General features: G+C 36.6%; 1 protein-coding gene across 2 annotated transcripts in view; it reads left to right on the top strand.

Annotated features, from left to right (window-relative positions):
- Positions 1–22,222, top strand: part of LOC150082640 (1-acylglycerol-3-phosphate O-acyltransferase ABHD5-like) — a 57,905-nt gene that overhangs the window by 30,522 nt on the left and 5,161 nt on the right. For both annotated transcript variants that reach the window (XM_090378722.1, XM_090378721.1), the window contains exons 2-6: positions 1,891–2,072; positions 12,293–12,574; positions 13,332–13,592; positions 18,046–18,160; positions 20,701–20,887. In XM_090378722.1, coding sequence (XP_090234848.1) covers positions 1,891–2,072; positions 12,293–12,574; positions 13,332–13,592; positions 18,046–18,160; positions 20,701–20,887 — 1,027 coding nt within the window. The remainder of the gene's footprint in view (positions 1–1,890; positions 2,073–12,292; positions 12,575–13,331; positions 13,593–18,045; positions 18,161–20,700; positions 20,888–22,222) is intronic.

Raw genomic sequence — 22,222 nt, 5'->3', positions numbered from 1 at the left:
TATTCTTTTATTATATTTATATATATAGAATATTATTAGAAAAAGTAAATCAATCCAATAATAATACCATCAGGGACCTAAGAAAACACAAAAAAAAAAAATAATTATCGCTTTTTACCGACAATCTAGATGACTTCAACTGGGGCCAACCACCCAGAATGAAGGCAAAAAACGACAAGAGGTTCTCTGTCAGAGACAGAGAACTTCTGAAGTTTTCTTGAGGTTTACTTGAGAACCTCAAGAGGTTTTTCTTGATCATCACAGAAACAGAGTACGTACCTCTTGTCATTTTTTGCCTTCATTCTGGGTGGTTGACCCAGTTGAAGTCATCTAGATTGTCGGTAAAAAGCGATAATAATATATATACAAAGGGTACTAGGAAAGTTTTGCAATACAGCTTTGTTTATTTAATTTTTTCAAAGTAATTTCCTCTACATTCAATACACCTCTCCATCCTCCGAAACCAATCTTTAAACCAGTTCTGCCAAGTTTCACTAGGGAGTAAAGCACACTCGTTGTCCCAAGCCCGTAGAAGGTCCTCATCACTGGAAAACCGCCTCCCTTTTAGCTTCATTTTCACATGCGGGAACAGTGCAAAGTCGCAGGGAGCAAGGTCTGGACTGTAGGGAGGGTGCTCGAGAAGTTTCAGTCCTGTCGTGGTCAAATATTCGGTGCAGGCTTTGGTGCGGTGAGCTGCAGCATTATCGTGATGGAGGTACCAGGTGTCCATTCTTGACTTTGGCCGCAGGTTCTTCATAGATCCAATGACTTTAGGCAGGCATTGTTCAGTATACCACTTAGCTGTGACTGTCTTCTGCGTGTCCAAAATGACACGTTCCACAATTCCACTCGATTTGAAAAATACAGCTATCATTTTCTTCTTTACAGATCGGGATTTTCTGACAATTACGGGTGTGTCGTCATCATCAAAGACCCAAACTTTGTTTTGAGCCTTGGTCGGCAGATCGTAATAGTACAGCCAAGTCTCGTCACCTGTCACGATGTTGTTCACATACCGAGATTGTCCCTTATCAAACTTTTTTAACATCTCCCGGCACCAAGTCGCACGTTGTGTCATCTGCTCTTCAGTCAGTTGATGCGGCACCCAGAGAGAACAAAGTTTCTTCACGTGCAAATGATCTTGCAGAATCGAATGAATTGCTGGTACATTTAGGCCCAAAGTATCCTTTATCTGTTGGTAGGTCACTCGCCTGTTTTCGTCAAGCATTTTCCTCACAGCAGTAACGTTTTCCTCCATAACTGACGTTCGTGGCCTTCCCGGCCTCTCAGAATCCTCCAGAGTGAAATTTCCCCTTTGGAATTCTCTATACCACCTGAATATCGTTGTACGATGTGGACAATCATCATCTAGTGCAAGAGTCATTTCTTCTAAGCACTGGTCTATGGTTAAACCACGCACGAAATTATTCCGCAAAACTGTCCTTATCTCATTTCGTGACCACGATGCCATCGCAAGCACTTTACACTCTCACTACTAATGAATAACTGAGCCCATCGACTTGGCGCGGCGGCTACTATGCACGTATGAACATGTCTCAACATGCAGCAACAAGCAGCTTCCTGTGATTCATTGTTGCATCATATTGCAAAACTTTCCTAGTACCCTTTGTATATATATATATATATATATATATATATATTTTTTTTTTTTTTGTGTTTTCTTAGGTCCCTGATGGTATTATTATTGGATTGATTTACTTTTTCTAATAATATTCTATAGACATTATGGGTGTATTGCATGATTGCTTGCAACTGCATTGACCCATAAATATTAGTTATTGTCTTTAACTTTCTTTCTTTCCTTTTTTATCACTAATATATATATATATACATATTTTTTTTATTGTGTTTTTTTTCCTCCACGTTCAGGTCACCAGAGCAAGAAGCATCTTCATTTCCATTTTCCACAGTATTACATATAGTGATGTGGCTAATCAGTGTCTTTTCCACTTGGACAGTAGTTTTGCTTCCCAAATGGGTTACTCAGTATATCAGATGGTGTCCAACATCACTTAAAGATTTGGAAGAATCAGGGAATAAACTTTTATCATGTATGTATTACTCTAAATTAATAATTACTAAAAATTATCTATATATAGGGTTTCCATAAAAGTATGCCACATACTCCAAATTTAAATATGTATTCTACCATATTATAATTGTCTCAACAAGAATTGTTGCTTCCCCATTCAAATAGCTCCATGCATGCACATCATGCCACACATTGCAATTCTAACAGATATTTAAATATTTTTTTCATGCCACACATTGCAATTCTAACAGATATTTAAATATTTTTTTTGGTGTACAAAATGTGTAAAGTACATTGACTAGAAGGTTAAATTTTATAAGAGAATGATAATTCTTAATAAAGACTATTAGCAAATTATTTTTAAACTACCTAGTTTGAAGTATTAATAATAAATAAATTTGTTTTAAGAATAAATTTATTCTCAAGATGGCAAAGGTCACAATAGTTTACATATTCATTGTCACTATATATACATGGAATTAAGAGTAACCAGGATTTTCTGTTGCCACATTTCACAGTGAGTCATACAATTTTCATGAACTAAATGCAGTATATCGGCTTGACCTCGTTACATGTTGCTGAACACACTAACTACTGGATACTAACTGGTCCTTTAACTTATTAAAATGGGAATAGTATGTGTGTTTAAAAATCAAAGACATAACTCAGCTCCTTTTCTAGCTACCAATATTGTTTTATTAAAAGATTTGCATATATCAAAAAATATAGTCATGAAATGCTCTTTACTGTCAAAGAATTCTCTTGCTGAATAGAGTAAGCTGTGTATGGTTGGGTATATATAATTTTCTAAAACAGACTGAACAAATATTTTTGATTTCACCAGTGATACATTCCAGACGTTGGAAAGCCATGTTGGCTAATCATGCAATTAAAACCTTTGGAAAGATTCTGAAGGGTGGTGCTTCATCATGTTGCAATGGCAATTGTGTGATCTAGTGACCCCTGTACACAATGGTGCTTTTAATTGGAAAACTGTTAAAGGAATATTGTATATACTTGTTTCATGGCTTATCTGGTCCTCTTTTTGCCTTAAAACAAACAAACAAACAAAAAAAAAGTAGGTTTTTTATTTAACATGCAATGAACATGCTGATATATGTATAATACCTTTGATGTTTGAATTATAATCAGTTTGATGATTGAAACTGATCACTTATCTTTTTGTTACTGGTTGATAATGAGTATCTTCAAAAAGGCCTCTAAGGTTGGGAGAGTAAATATCTAGAATTTAAAACAAATACACCAACCGTTTAATTATAATGGTTTAATACTAGAAACTAAAATGTACCAAACGATACTACACTGTAAAATGATATATGCAAAAGACTGATTTACAAAATAAATATACGATGAAACTTTAATATACAATAAAATATAAATAAATAAATAAAATATTTAAAATACAATAAAGATAAAAGCGATAAAATATTGACTGAAGCTTTCGGAGGCTTCCGCCTCCTTTCTCAACAACAATGATGTTTAAGCAACACATCCTTAAGTCATTTTACAGTGTAGTATCGTTTGGTACATTTTAGTTTCTAGTATTAAACCATTATAATTAAATGGTTGGTGTATTTGTTTTAAATTCTGGATATGATAATGAGTAGATAAAATATACCATTCTTGCAATTCTTATCGAGCTCTTCAATGAAACAGCTCTTGCACAAACACTTGAAATTTGAAATTACAGTCAGTTTGAAGTGCTCAATTTTTCTTTTCTGTTTTACCAATTTCTGTGGACTTGATATTCTTCATCTCGAAGGTATTCTTCATTACGAAGAAAGGCTTAAGTTTTGCAAATTACAGTGTCTGGAGACTAGGCACCAGCGAGGTTGATCTGATAGAGGTGTATAAAGCCTTGAATGGTTTAAGCATGCTCAATGCTGATGGGATTCTTCCTCTAGCTCAGAAAAATCACCTGAGAGGGCATAAATTCAAATTGAGGAAAGACAGATGTAGGATAGACGTGCGGAAATTTGCCTTTAGCCAGCGGGTGGTTGGTTGGTGGAACAGACTTCCATCCCTTGTGGTGGAGGTTGATAGCCTAAATAAGTTTAAGGCTCAGCTGGACAGGTATTTTGAACGAACAGAGGGTTGAAGTGGAAGTGGGTTTTTCTTTTCTTTTTTTTTTTGGCTGATGCTGCATAAGCTTGCTTTCTTGCATCAAATGCCTCTACTAATGCTAATGCTCACCAAGGCTTTGATTTATTTGGATTTAATGGTGATTTTATTGAGAGTAGGTTGTGGGGCTCTGTCAAGAATACATTTTAAGTGGTGAATAATTACTGTATTAAGAAGAAAGTGGCAAACTTTTTGAATGTTCAGTCTGTTTTAGTTAATTTTCATCTTGAATTACTCTTTACTTCGAAGAGGGGAGGGATAGTTGTATTCAATCCTAAAAATGGGACATTGCTGCTTCCAGAATTTTGTTGCAAACCATACTCACTTTTTTTTTGAAAACTCCAGACACAAAACGTATTAGAATCTACAGTACAGTGAAACCCCTCTAAAAGGGATACTCTTGCTACAGACACTCAGGCTTCAGTCCCAGCCAGAACTATTATAAATTACATCAGATGACCTCTCCAAAATGGACTAATAAGTGTTTGTTTGGTATTTTTAACTTTCAAGGGTAATTGACACACATGCTCATTTTCATTAGTCAGTGGGCATTTGCAATGAATGTCAAGGCCATTACAGTAATACTAAGTAGACTTGTTTGACCATGGATTGCTCACGGTGCAAATGGCACAATATGTTAATAAGCTCACACTGCTGGTAATGAATGTGTAAAAACTTATTGGTAACTCTCTAGGAGGCTTCCAGATCAGCTAGTGTGTATGCGGGGGAAGGGGCACTGAAAAATTTCATTACTTCATACAGCATGTCCCCCCCCTCCACTTTTTCTTACTATTGAATACACCATGAATTGTCAAACTAATAGAGTAAGCTTATCTGCAAAAAGATCTAAACCTCCCAAACACTTCCTAGTTCATTTCACAAATATACGTGGTCTCAGTTCTAAACTACGTCCATTTCCACTTGCAGTCTGCCAAACCCCGTGTACCTTTTCTGACAGAATCTCAGTTGTCAGTGGATTCAACTACTGCTCATCTCAGTTGCCCAAATTATTTGCTGTATGTTTACTTTTGCCTCAAAGGTGGTACCTGTGCATATGTCCATTCTGATATTCCGTCAGAGACTTGGTAATTTGGAATCTCCTCTTTTCGATCTTCTCTGGCTTAAAATCTCTCTACCTCATTGTGTCAAATTCATCTGTTGTCTCTTGCCGTTCTCCCAACTCCACTAATCACTTGGAGCTCTTTGACTTCCTCTCTTTTCAACTTGACTTTCTCCAGTCCAACTTTCCTAACAGTGAGGTAATTTTCCTTGGTGATTTTAATGTTCACAATTCCAGCTGGCTTCCGTTTTCTAGTCACACCGACCCAGCTGGTCGAGATGCTGAGGCTTTTGCAATTACTAATGACCTTGCACAGATTGTGAATTTACCTACAAGAATACTGGACAATCCTAACCATACAGCTAACACGCTTGATATTTTTCTCACAAACAATCATTCTAAGTACACAGTCGAAGTGAGAGGTCCTTTAGGCACCTCAGATCACAACTTGGTGATTGTCTCTTCTCCAATGGAGCCTTTATCTCATGGCTATTCCCAACCTCATATTGTTTGGCGTTATAAGAATGCAAATTGGGATGACCTGTGAGATTTCTTTTCCTTGGTTGGATTACTGTTTCAAAACTTCTGATGTCAAAGTTTGCTCAGACCGTGTCAGTGAAATTATTCTTGCAAGGAATGGAATCCTTTATCCCACACTCCACTTTAAAATCTCGTCCTTTATCTAAACCTTGATTTTCCAATAAATGTGCTAAGGCTGTTCAAGAGAAGAATGTTGCATATCATAATTAGCTTGTTTCTAATTCTTCAGTTTCATTTTCTGCCTACACCAAAGCTCGCAACAATTGTAAAGCAATTATTAATCAGTCCAAACTAGAGTTTGAACAGGGTAAGAGCAGAAAACTTGCTTCTTGCCCTAATGGTAGTCGAGCATTCTGGTCTCATTCCAAAGCTATTGGCCACAGTTTTTCCCATCTCTGCTCCCACCTCTGTCCAAACCAGATGGTTCTGTTGTCACTTCAGCCAAGGATAAAGCTGACCTGCTAGCAACCCCATTTTTCTTCCAACTCATGTATTAATGATCTTGGTAAAACACCTACCACCACCACTCCCAGCACGCTCCATTCAATGCCTCCTGTGGTCTTCCGTCAAAAGGATGTCAGGAGAATTTTGACGAATCTTGTTGCTAAGAAAGCTCCAGGTCCTGATGGTATTTCTCCACTTGTTCTCAAAACCTGTGCTCCTGAACTTACTCCTGTTCTTTGCTGCCTTTTTTCACTTTCTTATTCAAAAGGGGTTTTTCCTTCTGCTTGGAAATTTGCTCATATCCAGCCAGTTCCTAAAAAGTGTGAAAAATCCCTCCCATCCAATTATCGTCCCATTGCAATTACTTCTATTCTTTTTAAAGTAATGGAGAAATCAATTAACCAACTCTTAAACTACCTAGAAACCTTCCGTCTAATCAACGTATGGATTCCAGTATGGATTCCATCAGTGTCGATCCACTGGTGATATTTTGGCTTATGTTACCCATTTATGGACAAATTCAATGGAAAAGTTCGGTGAAACACAAGCAGTTACTCTCGACATCTCAAAGGCTTTCGATCGAGTTTGGCATAAAGGTCTTCTAAACAAGCTTCCATCTTATGGTTTGCCAACTGTTTTTTGTAATTGATTATCCAGTTTTCTCTCTGATTACTCACTGAGGGTGATGACAGATGGCTCTCTGTCTTCTAACTTCTCCACTAATGCCGGTGTCCCACAAGGTTCAGTTCTTTCCCCACTCTTTTCCTCTTGTATATTAATGACCTTCTTCCATTAACTGGAAATCCTATCCATAGTTTTGCCAATGATAGCACATTGCATTCCACTTTCCATTTTGAGAAACTTTACCCTGCTCAATCAGCTTCAACTTCTCAAAAAGGATACTTCTCCAGGTAATTCTCCATTGGGGGCAAAGACAACTTAGTTGATTTCGATCCTTCTAAAACTCAGTCTTGTCTTATATCTCGCAAAAAGGATTCTTCTGCTCCTATGCTTATCTTTGGTGACACTCCGATTTCTAGGCAAAATGATATATCTCTTTTGGGGATTACTCTGACTTCTAATCTCTCTTGGCACAAACTCATTACAAATATTGCTTCCTCTGCATCTAAAAAACTTGGTTTTCTCTTTCGCTCTCAGCGTTACTTTTCTTCCCAACAGCGGTTCACTCTGTACAAATCGCAAATCCGCCCTACCATGGAATATTGTTCCCACATCTAGGGTGGTGCCCCCAAAACCTCTCTCAGGCTTCTTGATTCCGTTCAGAAGAGGGCAGTTAGGTTAATTAATGATTCATCTCTAACAGAGTCTCTCCACTCACTATCTCATAGATGTACTGTTTCTGCTGCATGCCTCTTCTACAGATATTTCCATGGGCACTGTTCTTCTGAATTGGTTTTTGTAATTCCCGCTCTCTGTTTCAAAACAGTCCGAACACGTGCCGCTACCAGCCAACACCCATTTACTCTCCAACTACAAACTCAAAGAACCAAATTTTCATCTTCCTCGTTTATTCATTCTACTGCCTTTTTCTGTTAACAACCTTCCTTCACACGTATTTCCTGAAAATTACCGTCTATAGAAGTTCAAGTCCAGTGTCAACAAATATCTTTCATCTTCTCAACCTCCAACCGAAGCACAGTACTAAGTACTATAGTTCTAATACCTCTCATGTTTGGGGTTTACATTAAAAAAAAAAAAAAAGTGTGCTGTTTTATATCACCTAGCAAGGCAATAAAATTGTCTAACTGCGAATTACTGTTTCCAGAATTTAAAAAAATAAAAAATAAAAAAAAACATATGGTATGAAGTCTGTATACAGTATGCAGTTTATGATATATCTTTCTATACATTAAAATAATTTCCCTCCTAATGATATTTATTCGGCCAATGGAAGAAGAGAGAGATGTGGGTTACATGGAAATATGTAAAAAATACAAAAATACGTAACGGAAGCTTGTTTTACTGTGGTAAAACAAGCTTCTGTTTAAGTGTGGTCACGCGCTAAGTTTATCTAGCATGACTAAGCAGCACCATTTTTGATTTCCATAAGTAACATATTTATTTAAATAAACTAAATGCAACAAGGCATAATATTTTAAGAGTTTAAGATTCTATATCTGTATAATATCGGTGTAGATACACCATAGACAACTCCTAAAGAAAAACTACGAACATAGTATGAAAGGCGCTCACCGATGAAAAGCCAATTAGCTTTGAAAAGGTGCCGTCTGGGTGGTAGTGCCCACCAAGAATAAGTGACAATAGTCTTCTCTATTAGTGAAGCATTACTTATTTGAGGTAGTGCAATACTTGGTAACTCATTGTGAGGGATGAGCACAATATGAGATACAGATGAAATGATGCCTTTTACACTACTATCATAGTTTTTCTTTAAGTCTATGGTGTATCTATACCAATATTATATAGCAAATATAGTAACATATTTATGTATTCATAGCTGAGAAAGAGACACACACAGTCGAAAGCTTCTGTATTTTATTTCATTTTATCAAAAAAAGCGAGCGCAGCCCCCTAGTGTACATAAAAAAAAAAGTGTGGGAATAGAGCTGTAATACATTTCTTTCAAAAGAAGGGAAAAAAAAAAAAAAAAAAAAAAATCTACCAGTGGAATATATACATAATTTTGACCAGCAGCCAATGAGAATTTTCTGCATCCTCAGATATAGGGTATCCACTAACCTCCTTTACAAAACTAAAACATTGTGCAAATAGGGTACATGTACAAATCAAACCACCATCATAATTCCAAAACTGTAATCACAGCAGAATTTAGCAAATCTGAGAAGATACAGTATATACTGTGGTTCAACGAACTGCAGTCTTCCGCCATTGTTATGCATCAATTTCAAACACTGTTTAAAAGAAGCTATGAAGTAGACCCAAAGTTCTGCAATAGTACGGAAAATTCATAAAGAACGCCTATTTGTGCAGTCATCCTGGCAGATGTAGTAGCCAAACAAAAGGCAGTGGGAGCTGGCTTGAGGGAGTTTACACAAAGCTCAGGGAAATCTGTATGACATGCCAGTTGTGAGCTTAATATGTCATGGTAAACAGTGTGTAACACGTTATGCTTCTGTCTGATGATGAAACTGTCCATATTACAGCTTGTACAGAAGCCACTGATCAACATGCTCTCTTTTGTGGATGACCAGAAATCATCACTTGCTTTTATTTGTAGTGGGATAACTGTGACCATAAATTTTCTGGCCTCAGTTTGCCACTACAAATAAAACTGGGACCAAAACCAAAAGGATGGAATTTTGTTGATAAATTTCTTATGATTACACTATTGTATTTATGCTGCTGCCGCCTACTGCAGCATGCACATTTTCTGATTGGTGAATGAAAACTTAAACATATCATCTATCACTTGCAAGTGGTTTAAGATATGTATCATGTACCTTATTCAAGCAATAATGTTTTAGTTTTGTTAAGGAGGTATACTGACACCCTGTACATTTGATATTTCTGTATACAGCAATACCTTGCTTAGCACGGCTTCAAACAGCATGGGTTTCACTATAACATGGTTTTCAATTAAGTTTAAGTTGAAAATTTACTGTACATATTAAAACTCATTCAATAGCCTAGACACATACTCTATATATATGCTGCATTGTCATAGCCTAGGAATGCTTACATATATGCTGCAGTGCCAACTCTTTTGTCTCTCATACACATGTGCCAATAGCTCCCTTCAGGCAGTTAGTGGCAACGGTGTTCAGGTTCTTAATTCCATCCTGACGAGACGTGATAGCTTTCAAACTTTTCATTTCACAATTTATTTTTTACCCCTTTAAATACGATTGAAAATATATTTGCATCTCTTGCCTAGTAATCACTGCCAACAACATGCATTCTGTTTGGCAGCATGTTTTGGCCCATTTGGCAAATGATTTCACTGGTTTGGAATCACAATTTCAGATAATTGTAGAAGACATTGTGAAGATAGGAAAAGACTTGATTCGAAACTTTGCGCTGCAAATGTACGTGACTGCATTGACTCACACGCAAATGACTTAGGCGATATAACTCTCCACGAAATTGACAAGCAAACTGCATATGAAGAAGAGGAAAACAATTCTGAAGTGGCACCAAAAGAATTTTCAACAGAAGAATTGGAGGAAGTTTTTCGTGGGGGGGGGGGGTTGATCGAATGGAGATCCAGATGTCAAACATAGCATCAAGATAATGGCAAATTTTACAAGATGGGATTTGATGCTACAAAGACTTGTATGCCGAGAAAAAGAAGAGATGACTTCACTAGACTTTATTATTGAAATACTTCAATAAAGCTTTTATCTCATCTCTCATGATGTTATCTTTTCATTAATAAAATTTTTGCAATATTTTTAATTTCAAATCCTTTTAATTGGCTATCAAATGAAAATTGTTTATAGATTTATTATAATTTGTTTGTAGACTGTTTCTCTGGTATGCATTCGATTAAAACCCATTATAATTATACCTCAATCAACGCAGCTTCACATAACACAGAACAATTTTGGTACCAATTATCGGTGCTATGCAAGGTATTGCTGTATTCAATCAAAATGCTGTGTGATGCTTGACATTAATTTCATAATTGCTTTAGTGATGGCAGTGTCCATTTTTTTGACTGAGGGATGATGACAATTTTCCCATGCTGTCACTTTCCACTTTCACTCAGCAGTGAGAAATGGTAGTCATTTAAAAGTAGCTTCATAAGAAGTTTAAAGCAAAGTTTGATATTTGTTCGTTGCTCCATTACAAAATCATGACATGGAACATTAATGCTACCAACGAAACTGGTTGTTACTTGCAACCTGTTAGCCTCTGTGCCACCATCTGTTGGGGAAGTTTGAACTACAGAATATCATTTCCATTTATTTTCAAACTCATTAAACATGACTGTGATAGTACTAGGCCAGGAACTTTATTGCCACATCTCGTGTGCCAAAATATTGGTGCCTTCTGATTCTGTGTGATGACCAATATGGTTGACTGTTCCCCAACATTTGTTGATTGCCATGGCAAAATCCAATAATGCAGGGAAACTATTTTTTGTTATGATTAAAATATAAATCATGGCCGTCCTTCATTTTCATTAAAGTAGTGAGAAATTACTGGGCTTCATTCTGGTTTAAGATCAAACAGTAAATGATCGATTTGGCGACTTTCTGAATAATCAACTAAGTCTGATTACAGAGAACTCATTAATACAGATGCTTTATATCAGCAGCAATTCACATTCAGCTGCAAGAATTGTTTTCTGGATTATTCACTCAACTTCACCCGTGTCATTTCACAATTAACCATCTTTTTTTTTTTTTTTTTTCTCTTTTTTTTATTATTCATTTTTTACAAAAAAAAATAATATTAACCTGAGAAAACTAGAAAATATAACCACAAATATCTCTTTGAAATTAACAGACACTTTATACCATAACATAACTTATACCATTCAAATACACTAGTACAACTTAATGTTTCAGCACCATAAACTGTTTTTAACATTTCATATGGTTTTGTTGCAGATTTTCCCATTTTAAAGCAAAATTTGATATTTGTTCATTACTCCATTGCAAACTCATGACATGAAATGTTAATGTTAACCAAACTGGTCATTACTTGCATCGTGCAGGCCTACTATAAAATCTCTGTATTCTGTTGGAAGAACTTTGAACTGCAACATAGCACTTCCATTCATTTTCAGACTCATCGAACATGACCGCAACAGCATCAGTCCGGGAACTTGATTTGTACACCTGAATGCCAAAAATGAAGTAGTTAGCAAACATATTTTTTTTTAAACAATAAGATGAGTTCTGCTACTAAAGATATTTCTTGTTCTTATTATGTAATTAGTGTTAAAACTTCTTCCCTTTTATACCCATGAAAAGCTGAATGGTGTATAAAATGTGACCACTATACGGTTAAAAGACAACTTTAAAATTTAATTAAATATAAGCAGTTAGTAATTAATGTTATGGTCAAAAATTGATAATGTGCTATTGAACTCTTTCTTCTAGATTTAAAAGCATCTTATAATACACAGTATGTAGATATTGGCCAGAGTTGGAATTCCAGTGAAAAAAATAATATTTGGACTTTAAGTATGAATGAAAAATGTGAAGAATTGCCTCTTGTTTTATTGCATGGTTTTGGTTCTGGGTTAAGTCTCTGGATTATGAATTTAGATTGTCTGGCAGCCAACAGACCAGTATATGCCTTAGATATATTAGGATTTGGGCGTAGTTCACGACCAGTATTTAGTACTGAAGCTTCAGAAGCTGAAGGGCAGTTAATAGAAAGTAAGTATTATCTCTGTATTTATGCAACTTTAGATGAATATGAAGTGTGTATTTTTAGGGTAGAATGTCTAACATGAAATAAAAGTTAACTGAAACATTAAAAAATTATAATAAAAATACAGTTTATTCTTAACATATAAAAAGTACAGTAAAACCCTCTTTGCAATGTTTTCCTATTTATGGTATTTTTTGCTGACCTAAAGTGGTCCAGGATCGCAAATTCCAGTTGTGAATTAAACTGACAGCAATTGGACAATATTTTCAGCAAGATGAAAGGTTGAATTGTATAGTGAAATTGTGTTAAATGTTACTTAATGTTATGCCCTCATATGGTGTTTATATGGTATTTCTGTCAAGTGTGCATTCAAAGATAACATATTTGATAATATAAGCATTGAGGTAAACTTCTATTCTTTTACAAAGATAAGATATGAAATTGAACAAAGCCTTTATAAAGGCTGTTTTGATTTGTTATGGCTTTACTTTTTTTGTAGAAGAAAACTGGATTTTCATTCTATTATAAATCTAATCTATAAAATATCAGTGTAAATACACTATATTAGTGTAAAGGCATTGATTTAATTGTATCTCATATTGTGACTACCTTCACGAGTTACCGTGTATTGCACTACCTCGAATAAGTAATGCTTCTCTAATAGAGAATAATTTTTTTGTAGTGTATTTCAAACTCATAATATATTATACCTTGAGAATTTATCTTTTATATAAGTATTTTAAAAAATAAATTCTTTTTCAGGTATAGAAAAATGGAGACAGCAACTTGGCTTGCAGAGGTTTATTCTTCTTGGTCACAGCATGGGGGGATTTTTGGCTTCAGCCTATGCTCTCCAGCATCCTGACCAGGTTGCTCACCTTATTCTAGTAGATCCATGGGGATTTCTTGAAAGACCTATTTCTTCTTCTCATCAGTATGACTTTCCATTATGGGTAAAAGTAATAACATTGTTAACTCAGTCATTAAATCCTTTAGCTGCTGTGAGATTTGCTGGACCAATTGGTAAGTCATATTTATGGTGTTCATTAATATTATTAATTAAAAACTGTTAGCTAATCATTTTATCTGGTTGTAATTCTTTAATTATAACAGTTTTAAATTATTCACTTTTCTTTTCCCAACTCTTTTGTTATTAAATGGATGTTACAGAATATTGAATGGTACTTAATTGTCTCAGTAGTCAGATAATTAAGAAAAAATAATGTTGGGGTTTGTTTTCTCTCCTTATCTGTGATATGGAGAGAGATTATTTCAGCCACATTGTCATTAGTAATAAAGATGTGCTTACCATTTCAAAAAAATTCTACAAAATTTGTTAAAATTAGTAGATGTAATGAGGTACTTTTATAAACAAAGTACTACCTTGGACTTGCACTATCTCTTCCCTCAATATCCCTTATCTCTTAATTTTTTATAATTAAAACAAAATGAGAGTTAAATAGACACCATGCAAGTGTCCTTGTTATAATTAAGGGTGAAAGTGACAGAAGGTTAAAAGGGTCTCTTATGTCACACCGTTATAAAGATGTATTGTGCAATAAGAACATCTATTTATATATAGAGGAATTCCTATGTTTACATTAAAATCGGTGAAGCTAACATCAGAAAAATAATGTAATAACAAATTGTGGAAGTGTTCAGAATGATTTAAATGCTTTTACATAAAAGAAAACTAAATATTAATAAAAATATCCTCCCCTCATGGTGTTTTTTTTTTTTTTTTTAAATCCTTTGATCTATAAATCCCTTTTGCTGAGGTTAAGCACTGTTACAAAGGTTTAACACTTGGTGGTAAAACTGAAGTTCTTTATAGTTTGGTTGGATAAGCATCCATTCCTATTTTTACACTAAAGTAAATACATTTTTGCTCCCAAAACTAAATTTCAGGCATTTATTGACTTTCTCATAGTAAAGTTTTCTTGGTATTGCACTACACTACAAAAATTACAGCCAATTTTCATTTTCGGTAGTGAAAGGCCCCGGGTGTCAAGCGATTTTGTGATCAAGTGTCTTTGCAAGTAAATTAATGCTCTTTCTTGGTGAAATAAAATTGTTTCCTTATTTTCAGCATTACATTAACACTCAATTCATTCAGTAAAGAAAGCACTTTAGTAGATTAGATCAGAAGGAGAAGTAACCTTTTTTTTTTTTTTTTTTTCTTCTCTTAATTTTTTGTTTTATTACTAACCCACTATCACTTGGTCACAAAGGTGGTACTGCTGCTGCCTCCATGTGATGGGGCTGGTAACCTGGAGGGGAAAAGCTCTCCCTTCCAGGGCAAAAGATCAGGAGACTTACTGGTTGAAGTTGCCACTGCTCAACAGTCTGAGCAACTACTAAACCTAAAAACACTTTTGGTGGAACTTCCGTTATTATTTTGCCACACATTTCCCTGAACACATCAAGAGGTGTCATCATTGAATGGTACCTCATGAATGTGTCAATGATGAGCTGAAACAAGAACTACAAGATCAAGGAGTAATCAATGTAAGAATAATGACAAAAAAAAATGGCATACTAGTTCCTACTCGGAGCGTAATACTCACTTTTGATAACCCAAAACCACCAACAGTAATCAAAGCAGGTTATCTTAATTGCCGTGTTAAAGCGTATATTCCGAACCCCTTACGCTGCTACAAATGCCAGAAGTTTGGGCACTCACAAACAGTCTACAGAGGAGCAGCTGCCTGTGCCGCATGTGGATCCACTGCGCACAAACACTGAATGCACAGCTACAACACCTAGTTGTCCAAACTGCAGAGAAGCACATCTGGCATTTTCAAAGGAGTGTCCCCTTTGGAAACATGAAAAACACATGCAGTGATACAAAACTGAACACAGTGTCACTTACCAAGAGGCCAAAAAACTTTACCATCCCTGAAATACTAATAAACCAACCTATGCTTAAGCAACCAAAAGACATATATCAATTGCAACCCAAACGATGGTAACCATACCACCAAGGAAATCGCTATCTCAGTGGGCAAGGCCAGTATTGGCCACCATACCAGAAGTTGAGAACTACACAGCGAAGAATGGAACGAATTATATTGGGAATCAAACTGTTAGATAAGAAGAGAAACACGTGGATTAGGCAGCAAACTCAAGTAAAGGACATTGTTATCAAAACTAAAGAACTAAAATGGTCTTGGGCAGGGCACATAGCTCGAAGACATGATGACAGATGGACTAAGAAAATAACAGAATGGTACCCAAGAGGAGCTAGAAGAAAACCTGGAAGACAATGGCGGAGATGGATAGATGAAATTTATGAGTTTGTGGGTAGTAAATGGATAACCATTGCACAAAACAGAAGAAACTGGAAAGTTGCTGGAGAGGCCTTTATTTTGCAGTGAATTGAGAATGGCTGATGATGATGATGATCAGTAAACCAAACTACTAGCAAACAAAGTAAAGCCATAAATACTCCAATTACTGTACAACCAGGTGCCTCTCCACAGAAAAACAATAAAGTAACTACTAGTCCTGATGCAAACCAAACAGATTGCATGGACTTAGAAGATAGCTCACAGCAAGATGAGCATGTACTAGAACTATTCACTGATGAGGATATGGGCACTGGAAAACCCTTCTTTTCAAAGAAGGGGAAAGGGAAACCTGAGCGAAACAAACCTTCAGCCCCTCGAAAACAAATCTACTAAACCCAAATAATGCTTACATTTCTGCGGTGGAACTGTAGAGGATATTGCAGTAGTTTAAATGACATCCAAGATCTCCTCACACCATATGATCCCATCACTTTGTGTTCAGGAAGCCAACCTAGCCCCACATATAATTGTTTCTCTCTGGAACTATATAATTCATCGGCAAGATCGTGTTGTACACAACCCTAACAATCAGGTGCATGGGGGTGTGGCATTGATAATCAATGCTCAAATACCCTCCAAACCACTCCCATTAAACACAAACCTTGAGGCAGTTGCAGTGCGAGTCAATGTTAATTTTGACTTGACTATCGTCTCATTATACTTCCCGCCTAATCAAAATATGAGCTACACCGACCTAGAAGAACTAGTGGTACAACTTCATCCTAGGGAACTTCAATAGTCATCCTCCGTTATAAGGAAATCAAAATATGGACAAATTATAGAAAAGTTACTTGACCTACTCTCAATAATGGTGCACACACACACATACACATTTACCTACAGGATCTACTTCAGCTATTGGTGTCTCACTATGCTCAGCATCCATATATCCTCTATTTGGATGGACTATTCATAGCAATCCACTGGGTAGTGACCATTACCCAGTGATATGCCGGATTGATACAAACATTACCTTCCCCTTACTCATACAGATTTGGAATACAGTGACTAAGCTAAATAGGAAGAAACAAGAAGTCATCTTTTGTTGGATCCCTGGTCATGTTGGAATTTTTGAAAATGAATGTGATGATCTAGTCAATTATAAAGAAGTGATGTCTTGAAAAATGGCAACGCATCTGGCAAAGTCAAGTTGGGAACAAACTACTCCGCATAAAAAAACATCTCCAACCTTGGAAATACAGTATACGTGAAAACAGGCATCAAGAAGTTGTATTGGCCCGACTATGAATAGGCCATACACATCTAACACATCTTTATCTTCTTGCAGGCACTGATCCACCACTGTGTACAAATTGCAACACTCAGCTCACTGTCCAACATGTACTCATTGATTGCCCCAAATACAATAGTGACCGACAAGCTATGTTTACCTCTTTTTTCCAGGATGAACATTCCTTTCAGTATTGCTGACCTCCTTGACAGATACCCCACATGCGGCCAAAATTTTTTCATTCCTTAAACAGATACAACTGTACAACACAGTGTGAACTTCAAAAACATTTATATACATAAACTGCATATTTAACATCACCATAGGTAGGCGCATTATGGCCTGGCGCCTCCGTAGCCAGGTGGATAGGAGCAGCAGTGCATAGCACATGGTTCTTGATTAGATCGGGGTTCGAGCCCATGACCACCAAATACGGAAGATGTGGAAAGCTCAGGGAATGACCACCGCATATCCCCAGAGCAATATGACCTTAGTTGCTAATGCTCCTAAAAACCAAATAACAATAACAGCATTATGGCCTTGCTGCCCTTGTGCTGTAAAGCCCATAAACAAACAGTAGTGAAGAGTTGTTTCCACAAAAGATTGTCATCCAACAAAACTTTTACTCTTAACTATCTATGTTGAATTATTCTGGAAATAAATAATGTAACTGCACAGTGATTGAAAAATGTTTTGTATGTAATATAATTCGAAATACAGGAAATCGTACTGCATTATTCAGCAAATTATGCAGTAATGTATAATTTGCTGAATATGAGCTATAAAATGCAAATATGAATAAAACACTTTAAGCTGTTTTGCATTTATAAATGTCATATCTTCAGTAGCTTATTTTGTATTTTATGTACAGCTTACAATTTTATTGCTTTAACAGGCCCAATTCTTGTGCTCAAGTTCAGAAGTGATCTACGAAAAAAGTTCCAATCATGTGTGGATGATAATTCTGCTGTTGCAAAATACATATATCACTGCAATGCTCAAATTCCAAGGTATGTTTCTGATATTTTTAAATGACATGTGTATCCACAATATTTTTCACCCTGTTTTCTGAGAGGCCAAACTGCTGGTATAATTGTGAAAATCCATAATGACAAATGAATATGGAAAGATACTCCATAATGTTTTATTATCTTTAATAAGTTTTCAATGGAGTTTTTAAATAACTTAAACCATTTAATGCAAAGAGAATTCCACTAAATAGTTTGCAAGCACTTTATAAATAAAAGTACTACCCTGAAAAATTATTATAATTTACTCACAAATCTCCAAATTGAATTTGAAAGAATGGAGATCATACACGATGAGCCAAAACATTGATATGATATTGGTCCTTCACATACAGCCAGAACGGTTCTTACCCGGTGAGGCATGGATGCTACAAGATTTCTAAATGTGTCTTGTGGTATCTGGTAACACGTAACCAGCAGATCTTTTAACTCCTGTAAGGTCAGTGGTTGAGACGCCGCAAATCAGAGTTGCTGTTCCAACACAAACTACAGATGCTCGATGGGATTGATGTCTGGGAAATTTGGAGGCCAGGGCAATACCTGGAAGTCTTCCTCATGTTCCACGAACCAGTCTCGAACAATCTGGGTGGTGTGGCATGCCGCATTATCCTGCTGAAAGACAGCACTGCCATAGGGGAAGACCATTGCCATGAAAGGGTGTACCTCATCAGGAATGATGTTTAGGTAGGTGGTAGACATCAGAGTGCCCGGCACATTGATGACTGGACCCAGGGTATCCCAGCAGAACATCACCCAAAGCATGACACTGCCGCCACCAGCTTGTTTTCATTCCACAGTGCATCCAGGCGCCATCACTTCCCCAGGTAAATGATGCACACATACCCAGCCATCCACATGGTGCAACAAGAAACGTGATTCATTGGACTAGAATACCTTCTTCCAGTCACTCAAGGTCCAGTTTTGATGCTCGCGTGTGCATTGTAGGTGCTGCCGCCAGTAAACCATGGTTAGCATAGGCACTCAGAGCGGCCTGCGGCTACGCAGCCCCATTTTCAGAAGGGTTTGATGTACTGTGTGTTGTGAAACATTACTGCCGTCACCAGCATTCCAATTACTTGCGGGTTGCACCACAGTTGCCCTTCTGTTGCCATCCGGCAGAGCCTTTTCTCACCTCGAGTATTGATGAGCCATGGTCGTCCAACACTTCACCAGCAGTTGATGGGTTCCCCTTCCTCGGACCACTTTCAGTAGGTACTAACCGGGGCTGACTACGGAACCCCACCAGCTGTGCCGTTTTGGATATGCTGTGATCCAGTCGTCCGGCCATTACAATTTGGCCTTTGTCAAACTCACTTAAGTCTGCTGCCTTTTCCATCTGAAGAACAAGAGTAACACTGATTAACGGAGCTCAGTGTCAGATGTTTTTTATACTGTCCCGACCTGCGCACGCGCCATAGTTCACCCACAGTTTCTTCAATTTGCATAACGACTCGCTGGTCATAATGTTTTGGCTTATCGGTGTATGTATATAGTTACCATGTTCTTCACTAATATTGCTTGATGTCATTCTTTAAAGAATATCTTCAAACCAAATGATTGACATTCTCGTTTAAGCCCTCAACACGTCTTTAGTCCTAGCTTAGTGTGAGATGGTGGCAGCAAAAACCTTGTTGTTTTGAACTAGAGTATTCTTAACTCCATTTATGTTTACCAGATTTTTTAAAAATTCCTGCCTGACAGACCATTCTCTTCTGATAGAATATTGACCTGTTGCTGTATTCCATAGACTGAGGAATCAGAAATACTTACTGTGGCCATCTTGCAACCCAAGAAGGAATCCTAACATCTTGAAGTCCATGCAGACATTCCATTTTTATAGCTTTCATAGTTAATTTGCAACAGATACCTCATATGTTCATTGTCTTTCCATGAATTGAGTGAACTACACGATTCAGTGGAAATTGCTTCCTGTTGTGAAGCAAAGCAACTTTCAGAACTCTCATTGAGCCATTGATAAACTGATCCACTCTGCCAATTTTGTAAAGTCATTCACATCTGCGCAGCTGTGCAAAGAATCAGTAGCTTACAGGGAAAGATCCCACTCCTTCCTGTGTAATTGCTGGATTCTAGTTGCAAAGATGTTTTGCAGCTAAGATCCAGTAACTTCAAATTTAAAATTTTACTGTGTGTGTGTGTGTGTGACCTGAGAAAGAGTAAAGATGCCATCTGCTTTTGGTTTACTCAATGCCTTTAAAGCTTTTCTGTTTATACTAGTTTCAATTTGTCATTGACATAAAGCATACCTGAATGTATTTAAACTTCTAAATAGGAGGGCCACATGACATTAACATAATTTCTTTCAGCCTAGAAATGGTCTTTTGATAACTTATTCAGTGTAAGAATAGTTAACTTTATAACTCACAGTAGCCTAATTTCCACTTCATACCAAACTCCAAATACAAAGTTCACTCTTGTAACTGCCTGCTTCAATTTTCTAATTGACTTTAGCTTCATTCTATCCACCGTATGAAGTATATTAATAATTTTGTTCTTTGTTTTAGTGGTGAGACTGCTTTTAAAGCGATGACTGGCAGATATGGGTGGGCAGAAAATCCAATGGTTAATAGGATAGGAGATCTTCGCTCTGATGTTTCCATAACATTTGTGTATGGATCCAGATCATGGTTGAACCGTCAACCTGGTATTCAGATTAAATACATGAGGCTAAATTCTTTTGTTGATATCCAGGTAAGTAATTTTAATTAAATGCTGAAATTTCACTTTTTACTTTCATTTCAGTATCTTGTTTGTCAGTGGGTGTTTTTTTTTTTTGTTTTTTTTTTTTTGCTTTCTTCTATATCATTGATGTATAAGTGAACTTTAACAATCACCTGCCAACTGAAAAAACAAAAATCTTGCTATTGTTAGAACAGTTTAAGGTACACCTAACAGGTGGCTGGTCTCGATTAATTCATTCCACGAACGCATTGCACAAAATGGAAACGCATTAATCGAATATAATAATCAATAGGAAAAATTATAATTGGAATATCCATAAAGAATTTTAAAAATACCTTTTAAATAACTCTTTAACTGTATACAATGTAAAAGATAATGAAAATAATTATGGAATTAAATGTTTATTGCATAAAACAGCGGTTCCCAAACTGTGCGCCGCGGAATATTTTAAATTTTTGAGAGAAACACAGCAATACTCGACTCGGACACCGTGCAAACTATTAGCTAGAGGTAGTTCATAGCACAGAGTAGTAACATTTTACTTCTCTGTGGTTCACAGTTTCAACATTTCTTATTAAGTTGTTTGGGCCTAACTACTTAATAAACAGAACTGTTAGGTATTTCTTTTGGTCAAGGTGCACTGTGAAAAAATTACTGAGACACTAAGGGTGCTGTGAACAGAGAAGGTTTGGGAATCTCTGATATAAAATTTGGGAACTCCATATTTTAGTATGTATTGTAGTTTTGACCATGAAGAAATGACTGTTACAGAAATATTTGAACAGTGTTAACTTTCTCTTTTCACCAATCAATTTCCGACACCTCTGTAGCCAGGTGGGCAGGAGCAGCAGTGCGTAGCACACGCTTCTTGATTAGACCAGGGTTCGAGCCTGTGACCACCAAATACGGAGGATACGGAAAGGTCAGAATGACCACCGCATATCCCCGGAGCAATATGGCCTTAGTTGCTAATGCTCCTAAAAACCAAATAACAAACAAACAATCAATTTCCGATAGCCAACAACAATCTTCTCCGGGCCCTGGCGGAATAAATATTGCAGAGAACCTCAAACCTTTTGTTTGAAGTTCTCTGCAATACGAAAGATTTCATCTAGTTCTTTTACCGTTATCTCCTTCGCGATAACATTTTCATCTGGCTCATTTAAAAATTTGAATTTTTAAATGCAAGTCTGCATTGACCTTATTAGCGGGAAACAAACAAGTAACATGTCTTCTTACGATAGTTGATGGAACACACTGAGGCGGGCAGCAGGCAAACATTTGTTTATTGCCTATCTGACACGCAGTAAGCTTAACGCGCGATTCAAATCTTTTTCAACTATC

Source organism: Mastigoproctus giganteus, chromosome 7 (genome assembly GCF_048544385.1).
Source record: "Mastigoproctus giganteus isolate SK-2022 chromosome 7, ASM4854438v1, whole genome shotgun sequence".
Lineage (NCBI taxonomy): Eukaryota > Metazoa > Arthropoda > Arachnida > Uropygi > Thelyphonidae > Mastigoproctus > Mastigoproctus giganteus.
Note: the sequence above shows the minus strand (reverse complement) of the source record. Positions and strands in the feature narration are given on the sequence as shown.